General features: G+C 42.9%; 1 protein-coding gene across 2 annotated transcripts in view; it reads right to left on the bottom strand.

Annotated features, from left to right (window-relative positions):
- Positions 1-3,956: 3,956 nt before the first annotated feature.
- LOC145456041 (uncharacterized) overlaps positions 3,957-17,631 on the bottom strand; it is a 55,972-nt gene continuing 42,297 nt past the window's right edge. For both annotated transcript variants that reach the window (XM_080334068.1, XM_080334069.1), the window contains exons 4-5: positions 10,606-10,840; positions 3,957-5,948 (exon numbers count right to left, since the gene is read on the bottom strand). In XM_080334068.1, the coding sequence (XP_080190194.1) occupies positions 5,884-5,948; positions 10,606-10,840 (300 nt within the window). In that variant the 3' untranslated portion in view covers positions 3,957-5,883. The remainder of the gene's footprint in view (positions 5,949-10,605; positions 10,841-17,631) is intronic.

The following is a 17,631-nucleotide window of genomic DNA, read 5'->3' as shown; positions in this document are numbered from 1 at the left end:
CGGGAAAGGTCAACCGGTTGTATTCTATATGTAACACAGTCTGCCGTGGGATCCTCAGAGATATTGTTGCGTGAAAATATTTCCAGAATACAATAACTACCTTGGAGAATTCCATGCCGTGTACTCACGAATATCATGTCATTTTCCATATGTAGGAAATTATGGCTAAAAAGCACAATAAACGTTTGTTTTTGATTGATTTACCTTGCCTTGCCCTGCCCCTGTATCACGGTAACTGAGTGTCTTATATTGAAAATCCCACCTCTGTAGTGCGACTTGAGTTAGTCGCAAAGATTCATCTTGCAACGTCGAATGTATAGCCCCCTCCGATTCCCTACCTAAAGTACGCGACCCCTGGACCAAAAGTAGTTTTTGAAGCTACTTACTTGACTACTCTTCTGACTTTTATATTCTGCTCCCACTAGGTTCAGTATGTGTTGGAAATCGTTGCTTCTATACTTGCAATTGTGTGAAATCTTATGGAGTATAAACGCTGATAACTTAGACCAGAGGTCTCAAACTCAAATGTGCTAGCGGGCCAATTTTCCGGTTCTGACGATGCCGCGGGCCGCAGCATTTATAGGGGTATTCTACAGTGGCGGCTCGTCCTATAGGGCAACTGGGGCATTGCCCCACCTGAAATTCTGTTCAATAACAATTTAACCATTTATAGACGCACAGCGCTCAATATATACCGAGATCACAGCGAAACCCGCGTTCTTCTTGTGCTTTCGCTTGCAAATGCCCATACATAGAGAAGTCTCTGCGAAAATCGAATTCTCTTCTGTGTTTTCGCTTTGTGAATGCCTAGCCGGGGCTTGCCCCGGTAGCGCTCATAACAAGCTTTCACTATCTATTCTCTCAAAGCCGCGCACAATTAAGAAACGGTGATATACTCTCTCCTATTCGTAAAATGGCCGAGCAACCGGGGCATATATGCCTGTCGCCCCTAAGGTGTGATGTAACAATCGTATCTATATCTGAACTCGGATACCGTGATATGCGTTGAGTCGACCTTTGCTGGTATAGGTCGATTTTGATGGTGTTTCACACCATGATAATTCTTGAAACTTGGTATGTCATGTCGTGATGGTGGTATTTAACACTGTCCCAAGTTTCAGGGTTTCTACTCAAAGTTTAGGGTAGTAATTCCGTTTCCAAAGTCGAGTGTGTGCTGATCCGTCATGTATCGCAAACATATTTCACGCAAAGCCGGTATTGGTCTCCATTAATTTTAACGATGCTCCTTAGCTAGATCCGTCATGAGCTTTTACATGGTATGTCTTGATTTTAGTATCGAACGCTGTGCCAAGTCTCAAGGTTGGCACTCAATGATTAGGGCAGCAATTTCGTTATCAAGTTCGAGTATGGTAGAGATGTGCGCTGATCTGACACTTAGCCTACCTAACGCATTGCGGATTTCACGCAAAAGCCGGTGTATCTGTGTTCCATACTGAGATAGGTGATGAGATGATGATATCATGAAACAGTTTACTAACATCCTCGGTTTGCATTCAAATATTTAGTTTTATATTATATTCTCCAATGTCAATTTCACCGTGGAATGGTGGCCTTTGGGCCATTTGCTCACAATTACAACCCCTGTCAAGCTCGATAGCTGTTTCGTTTTCGATGGCGGCTAACAGCTTATCGCTTGATCAGCCTATTCCTCAGTAAATTTTACGCAAAATTCGGCGTTGATCAATTCGTATTACTTTTGACAGTGTACCATACCGAAAACGGTCATGAGGCTACTTCTCGATGATTTCATGTAACAGTGTACCAAGTTTTCGGCTTTCATCCACGTATTTATTCGGTAATATATTTTCCGAAGGCGATTTTGCAGCAGACATATAGACAGTAGACACTATAGACCGTAAGCCGTATGTGTCGTGTGACAATCTCCAGCCTCAAGGTCAAAATCTCCCAAGCTGTACCGGGACCGAATTTCCGAGGCTGCTATCCGTAGTTCTTCAGAATGATGTTTTGGATTCAATATGACATTTCCTTGTCCAATCTATGAGATAACAATTGCGTATGTGGCCGAACTCGTTGACCTTTCCAGTAATGCATACGCAATCTCTCGATTTATAGTCATTTCCATTTCTGCAGATAAGTAGTCAGGTCAAGTGCGAACATGAATCGTGTTGAATCTTTGCTCCGTACGCCGTTTAGCCAGCTGCCTTTAGAGCAAAAATTAGAGGTAAAGCGACTAGGTCCATATCAGCCTAGAAATTGCCCATTGGTCCAATCGTACGCCGGAGGAAAACGCACTCGTGCCTTTTCTTCAGCGCATTTCGATAAAAATGAATGGCTTACTTATAGCGAGGATAAAAACGCCTTGTTTTGCTTTTACTGTCTTTTATTCGACAGTGCCGGTACCGGAAGCAGTGGCTCTTGTTGGAACAAAATTGGTTATCGCGATCTGAAGCATTTGTCAGAGCGTGTGAAAGCGCACCAAAAATCCCAAAATCATTGTTTACGGGAAATTCATGTGATCATCATGAACGTTGAAAAACGCTACTGTGACGTCATATTGATAACAAGTCGCTTGCGGCCCTTGCCCCACCACCCGATATTGTCACGAGCCGCCACTGGTATTCTATGTACTTCAAAGCAGGTCTTATTTTGCGGGAATGAATTGTCCTATTGAAAGTGAGCCGATCCAACAGACTGACAGTGAACACACATCGTCAAAATGTGATTTACTCTTGCATCAATTTAGGACTGGCACGAATAGAATCATCACATTTATTTGAATAGAATTGTTGTTGTACTTGATATATATTAATTATAAGATATAGACACCATGACGGACAAATGTATGATACCATCATAAAAGCTATCGGATTATAATTTTTCAGCTAATATGAATATTTTGATTTTAACAGATTGATAAGAGAGACTGATCTGATATCAAAAGAATAGTTGAGCATTGTAATTCCAGTCCACGATTCGGATATACTTCTGATAAGTAGGCTATTAATCTCATGGCCATATATCTTCAAATATAGGAGCAGAAAAAATATAAATATAATATAAATATATTATTGATGTGTCCTAGTGATTGAAATGTCGGAACGCCGAACGGCCCATTGCTGTTACATCGCAGGAGCGTCCCACTACGGTACTCGATACCTTTAAGTGGCCTTAATAACATGGTTTAGCGACCAAAGATGTAACTAACAGATTGCCTATGGTTGCCATAACAACTTGCTTAGTTGGCGATATACCAAGCTGCGACCTTCTGATCTATCACTCCCCTGATACGCGATTAGTTTGTTGCGTCCATGGTTGTAACAAATTCACGGCATTCCATGTCACTCCGAGTCCACTCGAGTCATTTTCATTTTGCCATCGAGTTAGCCCGAGTCTGGGTAATTTAGGAAAGGTCGCGTCGAAGTCCAACTCACAAATTTCAGTCACGATCCGTCTAAGGGTCACGATTTGTAACTCTCATCATGAATTGGAAATGTTGTAAAATAGTGAACTTTCCACTGTATGGTGGCGTTTGCAATTGATGTGATAGTGAAGTTTACTGAATAGTTTGAGGCTTTCGGGGCAATTTAAGAGGGCAACTTCACTTTATAACCGGAGAAGATATATGTGACACTTATATATTGTCAAGTTAATAAAAATCTAAAATGTCGTCGCGGGCCGCACAAAATGTAATGGCGGGCCGCATGCGGCCCGCGTGTTTGAGACCTCTGACTTAGACCAACGCCGATCGGTCAAGGGGTCATTCGGTCCGATTTGAGTCGAATCCGAACCCGTTTGTTTCCAACAATTACCCATCTAGCTATAGCGACATCTATATAGAGCTGTCATATTACGAAATGCTCCAACTCAACCTGATCTACAAAAACTTGTCCACGATAAAACCTCTGCCCCGAACTCAAAACGACCCTGCCTCGACCGCAAAAAGTGATTTCTCAGCGGCAGACACATATTACAAATCGATTTTACTCCGTGTATTGACATCATCAAGCGAAAAACATCTGAATTTCCGTATTGCACGATAACATTAGGAAAAATCCCTTCGATTTCAAATCCATTCCAACATCGCCAAGACATCGCAAAACGTTTCGGAACGACCGCGCTTCAAAATGCCGTGCAGCAGGGAAACAAACAGCTCATAAAACGGCATAAATAGAGATAAGTTAACGCACAAACGGAAAGCCCGCAACGGGGCCGGGTTAGCAGCGAAGTTGAGCCTGATTTCAACCTAGCGCCCGGAAATAGTGTCTCGGCGGCACGCGAGTTGCTGATGACGGCGGAAATAAATAAACAATGCGAAAAGCAACCAGCGATAAAGCTTTGTACAAAATTTATATTGCGGAAGACAAAAAAGGGAATAAGATAATATCAAATAGTCAGGAACGTCCTGTCGATTAGACCACTGTTCTGTACATGGCGAGCTCTCTATTAAAAACGATGGTCACGGCCGTAGCGTCTACGGTCGGCTAATGTCAGCAATATAGTTTGTGCCTGCGCGTTTACAGCTTTGGTAGAAAACTAGCTTTACAAAATAATGAAGATTTTCGGGGTGATATCAGATTAATGTTAATAAATAGAGTTGTGAAATTAGGGATTGTTTGGGTTGGAATTTCATTGAGCAATCGTTACACGTCAATTCATCTCAATCCCGGGTTTCGTGATGCGTACGTCCGGATCCGGAAACTTGCGAGCGTGAATATAAAGTGTAATTAACAAATGGCGAAGTTGGACAACCAGAAAAGTTTCAGCTTTTCAATATCAGATTAAAATTAGAACTACCTAATTAGCAAAAAACATGGAAATTAAATTAAATTCCGAATTGTAACGAAATATAACAAAAATCAAGCTCAGTTCATATCAAATCAGGATAAGAATGAGAAATGTATGTACGCTGTACACCGAGCTTGGCTCGTTTAGCACTATACAGTTCACCTGTAGCATTTTCAGGAAAACCGGACATTATACATAATTATACTCAAAGCATGGAAACATTTCACAGATTAGATTAGAATTAGATTACCTTAATTTCGTTTTAATTAGTCTAGTTAGACAGCTAGAATTATCTAGTTGTCCAAATCTGCGCAAGAGACAACAGCTATTGCGATTGCGAAACGGCGATTAGCGTAACTACAAGCGAAGCCGCGAAATCGGGAGACATCTCCTTCCGCCGCACGGTGACGCGCGCGCGTCGCACATGCGCAGAAGAGGCAAGCATCTTTGCGTCGCTGCCGTTTCGAAAACATGATTACCTGATGAAGTTGTTTGTCGAGCGTAAGCGCTCGCGGCCGGGTCAAAATAACATTATAAAATACGCAAATAGTAAACAAAATATCAAAAGGAAGATGACAGTATTGGTTGAGACGCAACGCAAATGCATAGGAAGCACACAGAATATTACAGTTTCAAACGATCTCCAGTCACATTAATACAAGCGGATGATTACTTAAAAAATATGCATTCCGTGTTGCCTTATATAAAAAATGATTTGATTGATAACGGCTCGATAGGGCCGAGATATTCGACCCATATATCAGAAAGAAGAGACAATTTCGTCCAGGGCGCGGTATCAAGTACCGAAACCGCTCGCGATCTTAACACGGTTCCGGTACTTCGCGATGTAAATTCGTCTCGCGATCTCGAGATCATTGTCCGGCAATGTCAAACGTAATTTGCATAACGAAGAATGTGTCTTGCTGCTTCAGTTTAAAATGCTACAGGCGGCAAGCGGGGGGCATAATTCGTATTCTCGGCGTTGACGTTCGGGATTTGGTTGCCGCAGAAACCAGACAGAGTGAGAGAGAGAGTCGTTACCGCTGCTTTGTTGAAGGCTGGTACGCACGCTGCACGGGTGCCTTGTCACAGTGTGAGCGACCCTGCCGTTTCTTGTCACGCCTGACTCGGCAATTGCACGGGAGAGGTGGCGCTTTGAGAGGCAGACGATTCGCCGCTTTCTGGAAGGGAACGTTTGCAAGGTTAGACATGACCATGACCATCCTATCCTCTCCCCGCAGATGCTAGTCATGCTTTTAGATGCAGATTAAACAGAAAAAACACTAAACATATAGTATCTTTGTACAGACAAATACTGCGCGACTAAGCCGAGACGCTTGTTTATGACTAGAAGCTTAATAAAATAAATACTACAGTATCTCCGCGATATATGCACGTATGCAAAACAGGATCTCCAGGATACTATATTATTAAAGGAGAAATGCTTGTGTTATATTCTCAACACTGTAAATTCATATTTAAAAACGCGATATTTAAAACAGTACTAAACATTTGACAATCGGAGCGAATATTTCAGAGCCGAAGACACGAAACCTAGTGGAAATAGTGGCGTCTGAGACAACTCAGGACCTGGTACAGCTGCCGATCACGGGAATGGATACTGGCAAACTGGACGGGTTGTTGTTTGTGGTATACATAGTGTTAGTCGACTACTACGGTCATTGGTCATTAAAACTAGGCAAATTTTCTTCATTTTTATTCCGTAGCTGCCGACTTGTAGCACGGCCCACTTCTAGGCTTTTCTAAGACACCGCTTACACGGATGAGATGGCGAGGAGGAGCCTAGATAAACCTTCAACACTTAGATAGGAATTCTGGGCGGGTCGAATATCACTGATTGATGCACAATTGCACATGGACACGGTAAAGTTACAGGTACATGAAGCAGTCGCTACTAAAGTTTTAAGAACTCGCGTAATTTGCCGACCGAACCGGTTGCAATGCGTTTTCGCGTTCGCCATCTGGATATATCGCTTTGTACGGCTATACGACTTTACGTCGTGACCACTATTACCGTTTCAGGAAAAATTAGACCGCAACACTGCAAATGAGCGCACGCGACCGCGCTGGCGTGGAGTGACTGAGAATTAAGCGCTGTCACGAAGAATGGCGCGGGTTTCGAGTTCGCGAAGGCAACGGCACAGGCCGTTTCCCGTTTCCAGGAGGCGGAAATTTTCTGTTTACAGACACCGCAACGCGCGGCTCACATTATTATTATCAGATCGCGCGCCCCGCGCAACGCAAAACAACGCGAGAAGATACGCGTCGCTGTGACCTCGGCGCGCGCATTCCAGTTCAAAACCCGCGACCTAGTTCTATGGTACCCCGGCGCGTAACCGAATTCCGTTCTGTTTACACCCCGCTTTCTAACAGAGACGTCGTCTCATTGGGTGAGTCAAAATTAGCGTCATTTCCGTCATCGCGAACGCGATTTTGTGCGGAAAAGATCCCCGCGCATGATATCGCGGGGACTGATTATGAATCGCCATAATTACTTCGGTCATAACCGGCTTGCGGTGGTAACTATTTCTGCGTATTTTTTCGAATATATGCGCCGGCGTGAACTAGCTTAGTTCAAATAGATTACAATGCGGGTTTGCGGTACCTCGAACTGTTCGTCATGGTAATGTCTGTAGGCCGTTAACAATGGCCGGGCGTCTATCATATAGAATTCGATAGCAGGAAATTTATCCTGTGCAAACCTGTAGACGCAGATGTAAGTACAGATGCGTTTCTCGAACGTTACGTAAACTACGGACCCCGACAACGGGCGTGATCATGGCGATTAACACATCACGGGCATCGTATTTCGCATTTTAAACATCGTAGCATTACCCATTCGAAATTCTGCCTCTGATTGTGCGATCGGAGTGGATTTGGAATTGGCCGGGTCAGAAATAAGGTATAGGCAGGCAATTGAATTTTCTGTGTCGATTTCGTCATATTTATTCGAAAGTAGCTGGATACGGCTCAACGTGGTGCTGGCCGAATAAATGCGTTGCATATTATCCACAAATCCAGCAGTTCGTGACAATGGGAACATTAACCAACCTGGAAATTAGTGATTCTTACGAAAAATAATATTGAAAAGGAATATTCGCTTCGACTTAGCAGAAAATGACGAAACATCGTAAGACAAAAGGCACAACCGCAAGGTGTAAACCTACAAATTGATACCCATAACTTTCACCCCACATCTGGTTATCACCCACAAAACAATCACTGCTCCAAATATGTCGCGTATTCGTGACGTCATATAAAATCGATTCCACTATCTATTAATCGCGGCGAGTGTGGAAAACAGAAAACGTATTATTATTTCCCATTTCGCGCACACTTCGTCATCAATTTACGTCAATTTACGTCAAAGTGATCTACCCGTTGGGCAGAATGACCACGAAACAACACCGCGTTAATGTCACGTAGCCATAAGGCATCACCTGACCTTTATATTGTTTTTGCGATGGTGATGTACCCGCGTACTTTTTAGTGAGAAAGACATCGGTCGCATGAATCACCAGGTGCTTTCGAGATTCTTAGCCAAAAATATGCGATGCTATTCGAATATTCAAGTCCAAATGTTGTGATTGGACACTTTGGACAGTGCACTTGGGGTTTTCCGTTAGCGCGCGATAACTGAACGAATGTGACCTCCACGACGCCTTTCGCATTGCTGGTATGGAATTTCTTGCAAAACTTTATCGCGAGGCATTGCTATAATTCATTCAGCGGCTAAATTGCCTGGCATCAGCGAAAAGCTCTTCTGATTTGCGCACGGATTGCAGTGACAAAGGTCACCGCTGAGCTGCAAAAATCCAACAGGCTGATACGTCTTTATGAGACGAATCTCACCTCTGTACAGGGTACGTACGGACAGTACACTTACACTTTTTCGATTTTATCGAGTGGTGTGGTTTCATTAAAGATAAAGTGACAGCTAGAGCCGTGTGCCAAGATCCTTTTGTGTGTGTTTTTGTATGTCAACTGATAGCACTTGGTAGTGCATTATAAATTTTCATGGTGATGCCATATTACTACGTTGTTAGCGACAACCAGTTTCCAAGTTATCATAACGCTACTATTAAGTGGATATAACCGTTAGACTGGCGATATTTTGACAGTAAACACGAAGCCCACATATTATGCGATCGAAAATACCACACACTGCCTAGTTTTCATACTCGAAGTGGTCTTATACGTTAACAGCGCGCAGGGTACCACCGAAAACGTATCAAAAACTTTAATTTGTAATTCTGAGCCGATTAAAGTGCGAATCTCTGACAAAAGAGGATCCCAAAGTCAGTTCGCGCCTTGTCATCCACGGACACAACACCAGCTCATTACGACAGGGCGACAGGACAAGCACAGCGCAGAGAGGACAATCCCAGTCGCACACCCTTAACGGGTTTCGTCCGGTAGGGGGTGCCCCAATCATGCATCTTCCCTCTCAACACACGACAGTTAACCTACGGATAGCGGACCCGTGGTTTCCAGACACACTTCGCGGCCTAGCTATTCCTTGGGGGATTGGCAAAAGCAACTGACGTCAATTACATATTATCTAAAAACGATGTCACCCAACGGCAGATGATGGACGCCGCTACATTACCGTTAACAGATATTCCTATCAACAAAGCATCATGACATTTTGGAAGAATATCCGCGAACAACAGATACGCAACAGTGACCAATGGTCCTTGATCAAAATGATATAGAGTGATCGAATAGTAATGGACAGCCTGGCGTTCGCATATCGACCGACATTCCGAAACACAAGTTTACTTCGGTACGAAATTGCTTTACTGTCGCGGTAGTTTGCCGAAAATCTAGGTTGGAGTGGATATTATGAAATATGTTAATCCACGTTATAGCGTCCCTGGTGCTCTAGTATGCAGAGTTAAAGATTGGTATTTTCAGACGTGGTCAGTCGGAAATACTGCTACATTTTGAAGTACTCACGCGAGTCTTTGCCCTATTTGCGCTACTAGTCAATGTTGTCTGACTACTTTCACTTCTAGTTGATGGTTTTTGATGACAACTGCATACTATGTTGAGCACTTTACTCTTGTCGAAAATAGTATGTGGTTAGGATTGAACTACTTTTAACCATAAAAACCGGACGAAATAGTACCTGCACCACAGCCACTGAGTATTCATTTCGAAAATGCACCTATCTGTGGCGCCATAACGAGTTTGTGAATATTGTGATAGCCGAAAAGCCGCAAAATGGAATTTCAAAAGTAGCCTAAACACTGCGGGATACTAAAAGAATGCGAGTCCTTAACCCAAACTACGTTTCGAAATTGATACCCCGAATACTTGCAGACTACTCATTTGCTACGTAGATTCGGTACCGTTATCTCCCGGACATGGGTTCTTCTACTTTTATGCGCTTAGAAAGTTACATTATTACTGCCACTTCTACTCGAGTATTAATGCTGATACCTTCGACGGCCTCTCGCTATTTCACATCATGAATATCCGACCCTAACGCCACCCAAATCAAGGAAATATCGACTCCAATACGCCAGTAATCGGCGATGATGAAATCTCACTTGTACTAATATTTTATTACTGCTTTCAAGACCACACTTGTTGCAATTATTATTAACTCGAAGACTGCTCGAGTGCTCGTGCGTCCGTTATCAACAGAGATTCGATTGAAAACATATTTAGCAAAGTATGACGTCACGATGTAATGTTAAATGTACGCCAGACGAAGTAGAAGTAATAGTATAGAAGCCAGCGACGCTTTGACCTACAGGGCGCATTTAATGCACTTTACCTCAGTCTACGTAAAAGCATTCGCAAACTTACCAATGCCGGCAGAGTGGACGTTATTCGACTGTTCTTCGTTGACGACCCCGCAGTACTGCGGGCCGGGCGAGCCTTCCTGCCCGCCGGGCGAAGTACCGCCGCTTTCCGGAGACACCTTCTTATCGCACGAGGTCTCGTGCTCATCCAGCATGTTGCCAAGCTGCAGCTTTTGAACTCGGAGCCGGCGCACGTTCTCCCGTAACAGTTCCTGTTCCCGCTCCAGCTGCTCGGCTTCCTACAAGGACAACACGGGCTTCTGTTACAACGCGAACCTTACGCATCAAACTCTGGAATATATAGATTCACTCACGTCTATTTACAAATCTACTTTGGGCAGGGCACTAAAGATTTTGGGACCTGCATCCGCCGTCCAAGGCTGCGTTCTGATCAACTCAATATCGCAAACTACAGTATATATACGAGTCGTTTGTTGCTTATTCCAGTTTATATTGTGACTTTAAATACAAGCCACACAAAGGAAGCGTTTGTTTACGCCAATCGGTCAGTATATATTTGTTTAATCGCAGTTTCGCCGATACATATAGTACACGCTAGGAGCTAAAACTTAAAAACGGGTCTAAAATAACAAGTTTACGACTTCGATAAATGAATTCAATCTTCATCGCGGACTTGTCAACATCTTAAAACGTGTCGATGTTATGCATTCGCCAACCTTTGCCCGCCGGATTTCGAGTCTTTGTCCCGCGCGCCGCCAATAACAAATTTTCCGTTCGCTTGAAGTTCAATAACAAGAACATTCATATCGGGCCGGTATGAATGTAGCGGAAAGATTTTCGATTAGCTAATTATCATGGCGATGACACAGGGACAAACATCATCTGCATGTCTTGTCATCGAGACGATACGACATTTAGCGAAAACGCTGATTGCACGGTTCGTACGCCTCAAAATATTATCACAGTAATCTGCGCCTTGCAATGGAAATCACTCTACTTAATGAAGAATCTCGCAATTCCCTGTGCAGGCTAAGTGCTGCGTTCGGCTAATCATCGGGTTGCGGCGGCAAAACGATGCACAACACACGAACACGTTTCAATCAGCGCAAAATGGTGGATTAACTAAACCGATGCAAATCTGCAGGCGGATCGCGGGGAATAGCGGCTGGAAAATCGCGCAAAAAATGGCGCTCGCCGGCACAGCGACTCCACTGTCGCGCTGGAATCGTGTTTCCGACAACCGGTATTTATTTTGAAATCTTTCTAAAAACACGAATGCTCAACGGTAAATTGACCCGTGGCAACGCGCGCGATTGATGTGGGGACGCGAATAGAAATCAGGTACGGAATTAGGCCCGTCGGCCGGGTTGTAATTGATGGGGATTGTACAAATATATACAACGAGTCCGTTTCCGATCAGGTAATGACTATCAACGTTGCCTAATCCTACAACGATACACTTACAGGTGTCAAATGGCAAGTTCGACGGGAAAATAGATTACGTAAGCGTTTTTCGCAACACGGTCACATCACGGTGTTGTTCTTACTTGATAGTGTTTAATCAGACGATCGGATGCTATGGACTGGTACACGAGTTATTTGTTTGGTTGTGGGTATTCGTGGTGTCTGTCGACTACAGTGGTCATTTACACTAGGCCGATATTTATTATTTATGCTTTGATTCCGTAGCTGCCGACTTGTGGCACGGCCCACTTATAGGCCTTTTGAAGACAACGCTCAGGCGGATGAGATGGCGGGGAGGAGCCTAGATAAACCAACACTTAGGTAGGAATTCTGGAGTCGACCTCGGTCTGACTGGAACCCAGAACCAATGGGTGTTGTAGCTAGGGGTGGTACACGAGGTGGTAGTTATTGTTGGTAATAAATGAAGTATTCTAGACCAAGTTTGCCTGGAAAACTCTTAAGTAGAAGTGAAAGTAGGCAAAACCTACTTGAGTACTTCGCTACTGACTAATGACCACCTCTGCTTGTACTCTGCGTATCGTGCAGACGGTTAACAGCCAACTTTGCATTAGAAATGTAATACCTATTATTATTACTATGAAAGCGATGGTCAACAAAATGAATTTTTTTTAGGCAGAACATCTGAGAGCCGTTTCTGGGGTTTTTGAGGTTGCTGATTACGAATATCACATTAGTTTTGTCAGATTGGCTCTTAGTCAGGATATATTTATACCCCTAAAAAAGCCCAAAATTACTGTATTTACCCTTAAATATTTCACTCGGTAGGAGGAAATCGTAGTTTTTTTTCCAATTTTATACTGCGCATAAATATATAATTGAGTATGGAGAACCCTCATGTCGTTCTCAGTCATTCTATCAACATTAACATGACACGATGCGAAATATTTGTTTGTCAAAAAAGCAGTTAGTGAAGCCTGGAAATTGTACTTATGCACAACGGAAATACATATTCTCCTGTATTAATTGATCATTCTACTATGATTAAAGGGGAGTATAAAACTATAAAATTTGTCCTTGAAAAGCTTAACTACAATATTCATATGCGTCTCATTTCATTTGACTGGTAAATGCATAATTTTCCGCTGAGTCAACAAAGTGGATATACCTAGTAACCCTATCAAACGAGAAACTTAAATCTGGTATCCGGTATATTCGAATACCGATGGAAGATTCCAATTTCACATTAGGAATGAGTTCAATGCATGTAATTTCTCCTAAGATGTAGTAAAGAAAACTTTTTAGATGATCACAAAGCACCCAACTACAAACAGTTGATCCGAAAATTCGTATCTTCATATCGAAAACTTGAGCACAAAGATGAGCATAAAAGTTCACTTCCTGTTCAGTCATCTTGATATATTTCCTGATCATCTTGTTGATTAGCGAGAGGAGAGGTTCTACCAAGACATCAGAACAACAAAAGAAAGAAATCAGGGTAAATGAGATGAAAAATGGAATATATTATGGCAGACCATTACCGGAACCTTTCGAGAAACCGCCCTAAATAGCTTACAGGCAAAAATCGTACAAAAAACAATTGTGCTTTAAAATAAATTATTATTATTATATTACAATTGATTATTTCAAATTTACAATAGGTGGTTGACGGAAAACTGATTGAATTAATGCCACATTATTTGAGTATCTAGGTAAATACTTATATACATGACATGAGTTTATTTATGTACATGATATCCGTGAAAGTCTGTAACAATGATAAATCGAATACCCCTAAAATATAGTACTGTTGCTGTATTTTGATTTAACAGAGTCTTTGGTTTGTGAAAATAACAAGTAGATTGAATTTTTAAACTTTATCGTACGACTGAGCCGATTTTATATCTAGTCATTACCGCGAAAATGGTAGATTTTGGTCAAAATATCCCCATGGGTTATCTCCACAACAAGAGCCAATTTGAAAAAACTAAGGTCATATTAGGAATCAGTGCCCTTCAGAACCCCCAAAACCACTCTTACTTTGTCTGCCTAAAAATATGTGTTGACCAGTGTTATTGATTCGACGAATATGAGCTTGAAATGCGATATACGGCACTCGGCATCAATGTAATATGATGTATTTGGGCTGGGGTAGGGGTAGATTTGGATTAGGATTTGGTGTCTCCAAGTGCCGAATGCACTGGTAACCGTACCAACAATGATTACTTTTGTACACTAATCAAATTAATGCGCACTTCCTATTGGTGCTGATTGCAACCACGATGATTGATACTGATTACACACGGCATTCATTGATAAAGCGCCTTTTGCGGAATACTTCATACATTGCTAACCCTTGAATTACCAATGCACAGCACGTACGCGATTTAAAGCGCGAGGAATTCCGCCGCATATATAATTATAGGCTGCCGTCGGTGAATCATTTACAAGAGTCAAAAAGTGGCCAGCGCGCAGTCGAGTACACGACAGAAGTGGGTCAACGCGTGAAAGCACAAACAACGGAATATTATGGCAGACGGTGTCGACACGCGTGAGCGAGCGTACTATACGCGCCGAAATACCGAGCATATCTGGCATGCCGGGCCCGGATCATGAATGAAATTCCTTCGAGACTGGCTCGCGCGCAAGTTAAAACCAACGTGTCTTGTCGTCTTTATTTGACTTGCTCGCCGTGAAAAGGGTACATCACTCACGGCGAGAGACGTGTTTGACTTGACAACGGCCCATCGCCGTCATCGCGAAATACGATACGTCACTTTCTGAGTCAGGAAACCTTTCGCTTAACAACCTAATCCAAGTCTTCAACGACCGTATCAGTCGAGATATGGTCGCGAACGGCGTACGCCTTCTGGAAACTTGACGGAAGGCGTGGGAATGCTGCCTCGGCACGTGATTGTCACCGGTTAGTTTCGTAGCGTTTTCGAAGCTTCACAATGACTTTGTTGAAAATGATCACTGGGACAACGATAAAAGAAATATGGAGTATTCGCCACAGCTTACGCATGATGAAATCAATCCACACCCTTAGAAATAAAATATTGAAGACGTGTTCCCTCTTCGTGCTTAACGTCTTGAAGGGACTGCCTGTCGAACTGGTATGACAATGCAGTCGCGCAAATGTCTTCGTTAAAAAATCTTTCGTCGGTTTGGTGGATTTCCAAACCGGGTTCCACACCATATTTTGCTGATAATATCTGACGTCACAATGCCTTCCCATTGCGGTAAGTCGATGCAGCGACAAAACTTCCACGCGATTGTGTATGTCCGCGCGGATTTCAAATTTTGCCCGGAGAATTTCAAAAGTCGCCGGATTTTCCCCAAACTCAGGAAATTTCGTTGTTTACGGCAACAGGGACAGTGGCCGGTGAAGAATACGTAAACTCGCCGCAACATAGAGCCTATTCTATAGAATCTCGAGTTTCAATGCATACTTTTTGAAAGGATTGGATTGTGAAATTCGACACCTATTCCAGGCGGATAAATTACTCGCAATCTGGAAGCACGTATGCAAGGATCAAAACTTTATGATGTATTGCGGGAAGCACATCTGCTGATACGGCGAACTCATTCGATTGAAAATGCCACAGGTGCTCGTATTTCAAGTACGCATGCTATCAACTGATACTGCTAAAGAGTCGATACCCGAAACCCAAATTTTGCAGTTCGAGACTATATCTGGTCAAGTTACAATAAATAGTTATCAGCTTAGCGATGATCATGGCGTCACAAGGATCACTTTGAGAACTTGTCTTCAAAATGAGTGATATCACTGGCACTACCGTAGTCATTCAGAAATATCAACATTCCCTGTAAATTACTAACCGCCCAGTGCGCGAGGGAGTTTGGCGATGTTTACAATAGGATCCGGCGCACGTAAAGGGTTAAGAAGACCTGTTTGTGTTCGCTTGATCAATTCTACGGACTTTGGTATTCCCCTACCTCTCTTTATCTTCAAAGCAGAATACAATTTTAGCCCGTAGGAAACCGGAGTGTCCCAAAAAACACGGCCGGGCGGTGTGTATATATCTCGTGTCCGGTTACCATTCAAAATAATATCGTTGAAGGGCGCATTTAATAAGTCATACAAGACGATTTTCGAATGTAAAACCAAGTCCCGACGAGTCAAGTTACGCTAAAACATGACCGCTTCGGATACCTCACCTCCAACGACGTAGTAAAACACGGACGGCCCCATTTAACCCTTCACGGCTTATGTTTGCGTACCCTTCAGCGACGGTGCGCGAGCGACTGCGCGGTGCGCACACCCATACGCGAGCGTCGCCTTTGACGACAAATAGGAATCGCTGTTTACTGTTTATCTGTATTTCCCATAATCATAACCCGCGCTAGGTTACACCAGTGCGATGACGAAATGATTTCATTTCGTTTAAGACACCAGTAATCATGATGGTAATGGCCGTGTTTACGAGCAAGCATGGAATTTCAAATTTTTCGTATTGATTCATCAAATACCGAATTTGAAGAGCCTGTTTTCGATTTCGTAATAGCGCATTTCTGAAAGCTAGGTTCACACCACTGCGATGATACCTAGGCCTCGAATTTTTTGATGTTTTCCTGCGATTCCGTCCGAGAATTTAACTCTACCCGAGCGATTTTTCCGAACGCCCGTTGCGTTACTTTTGGTAAATATTTCTTATTTGAGAAAACACTGAATCACGAGACCTAATCGATTTGCATGGCTCATTCAAATTCAACAACACATACTACGGGTAGTAGCGATTCGTAATTCTATATATAATCCCGATTGGGTGCTACGCGCGATGCATCGAAAATGAAACGGGAATCGCCAAATCGACTGAACAAAGAATCCAAACGGGCACGTGCGATGCGGGTTACATAAACAGGATGGGACAAAGGCGCCCTAGTCTGAAATAAGCAATTTTGAAAGGTGCAACGGTGTCGTGACATCACGTCGGATTCAACTATGAGTTGACTCGTTAAATATTGGCTATATACAACGATAGAGCACACTGGCTCGCGTACAGGGTAACATGAGAGCTGACTAATGTCTGACGCAATTTCTTGTTGTTGTGTCATTTGGCGGGTGGAAATGGCTTCAATGGGAGCATATCTCATTCATAACATGACATCTAGCAAATACGAACCAACCTATTAACAGACGCAACAAGGAACGTCCCCGGACTATAACAGATCATAGTATTATGTCAAACACACATTGTCAAATTGGTACGATTTTGGTGTTATGCAATACAACAGTAGAAGATTGGGCAGCAGATGATAAAGATTGGATAGCGACATAAGAGTTCAATCGATAATAACAATATAATCAAGATGACTTCATTGATTAGCAAATACACTTGTGCACCAAAAGAAACAGGTACAGAATTGGGCGGGCCGAGACTTTAGTCAGTGATGAATTTACGTATGGGTTGCCTTGACACATCACGAATGAATTCAAAGCTAAATAGGGGGACACAGTTTGGATGGTTTTAAAAATCTGTTCATAAATATCCGAGAAAGCCCGGGGGAGTGTCCTATCGGAAATGAACTAAAAATCTCGAGGTCAATTTTGTCATCTTTTAAAGCAAATTTCATTAAATCTTCATTCAATTAGAGTCGCTTGTGCGATCTACTTTATGGAGTG

The sequence above is a fragment of the Botryllus schlosseri genome, chromosome 14, assembly GCF_051294905.1.
Source record: "Botryllus schlosseri isolate E-star chromosome 14, Bs_hap1, whole genome shotgun sequence".
Taxonomy (NCBI): domain Eukaryota; kingdom Metazoa; phylum Chordata; class Ascidiacea; order Stolidobranchia; family Styelidae; genus Botryllus; species Botryllus schlosseri.
The sequence above is the reverse complement of the archived record's forward strand: the minus strand, read 5'-3'. Positions and strand labels throughout refer to the sequence as shown.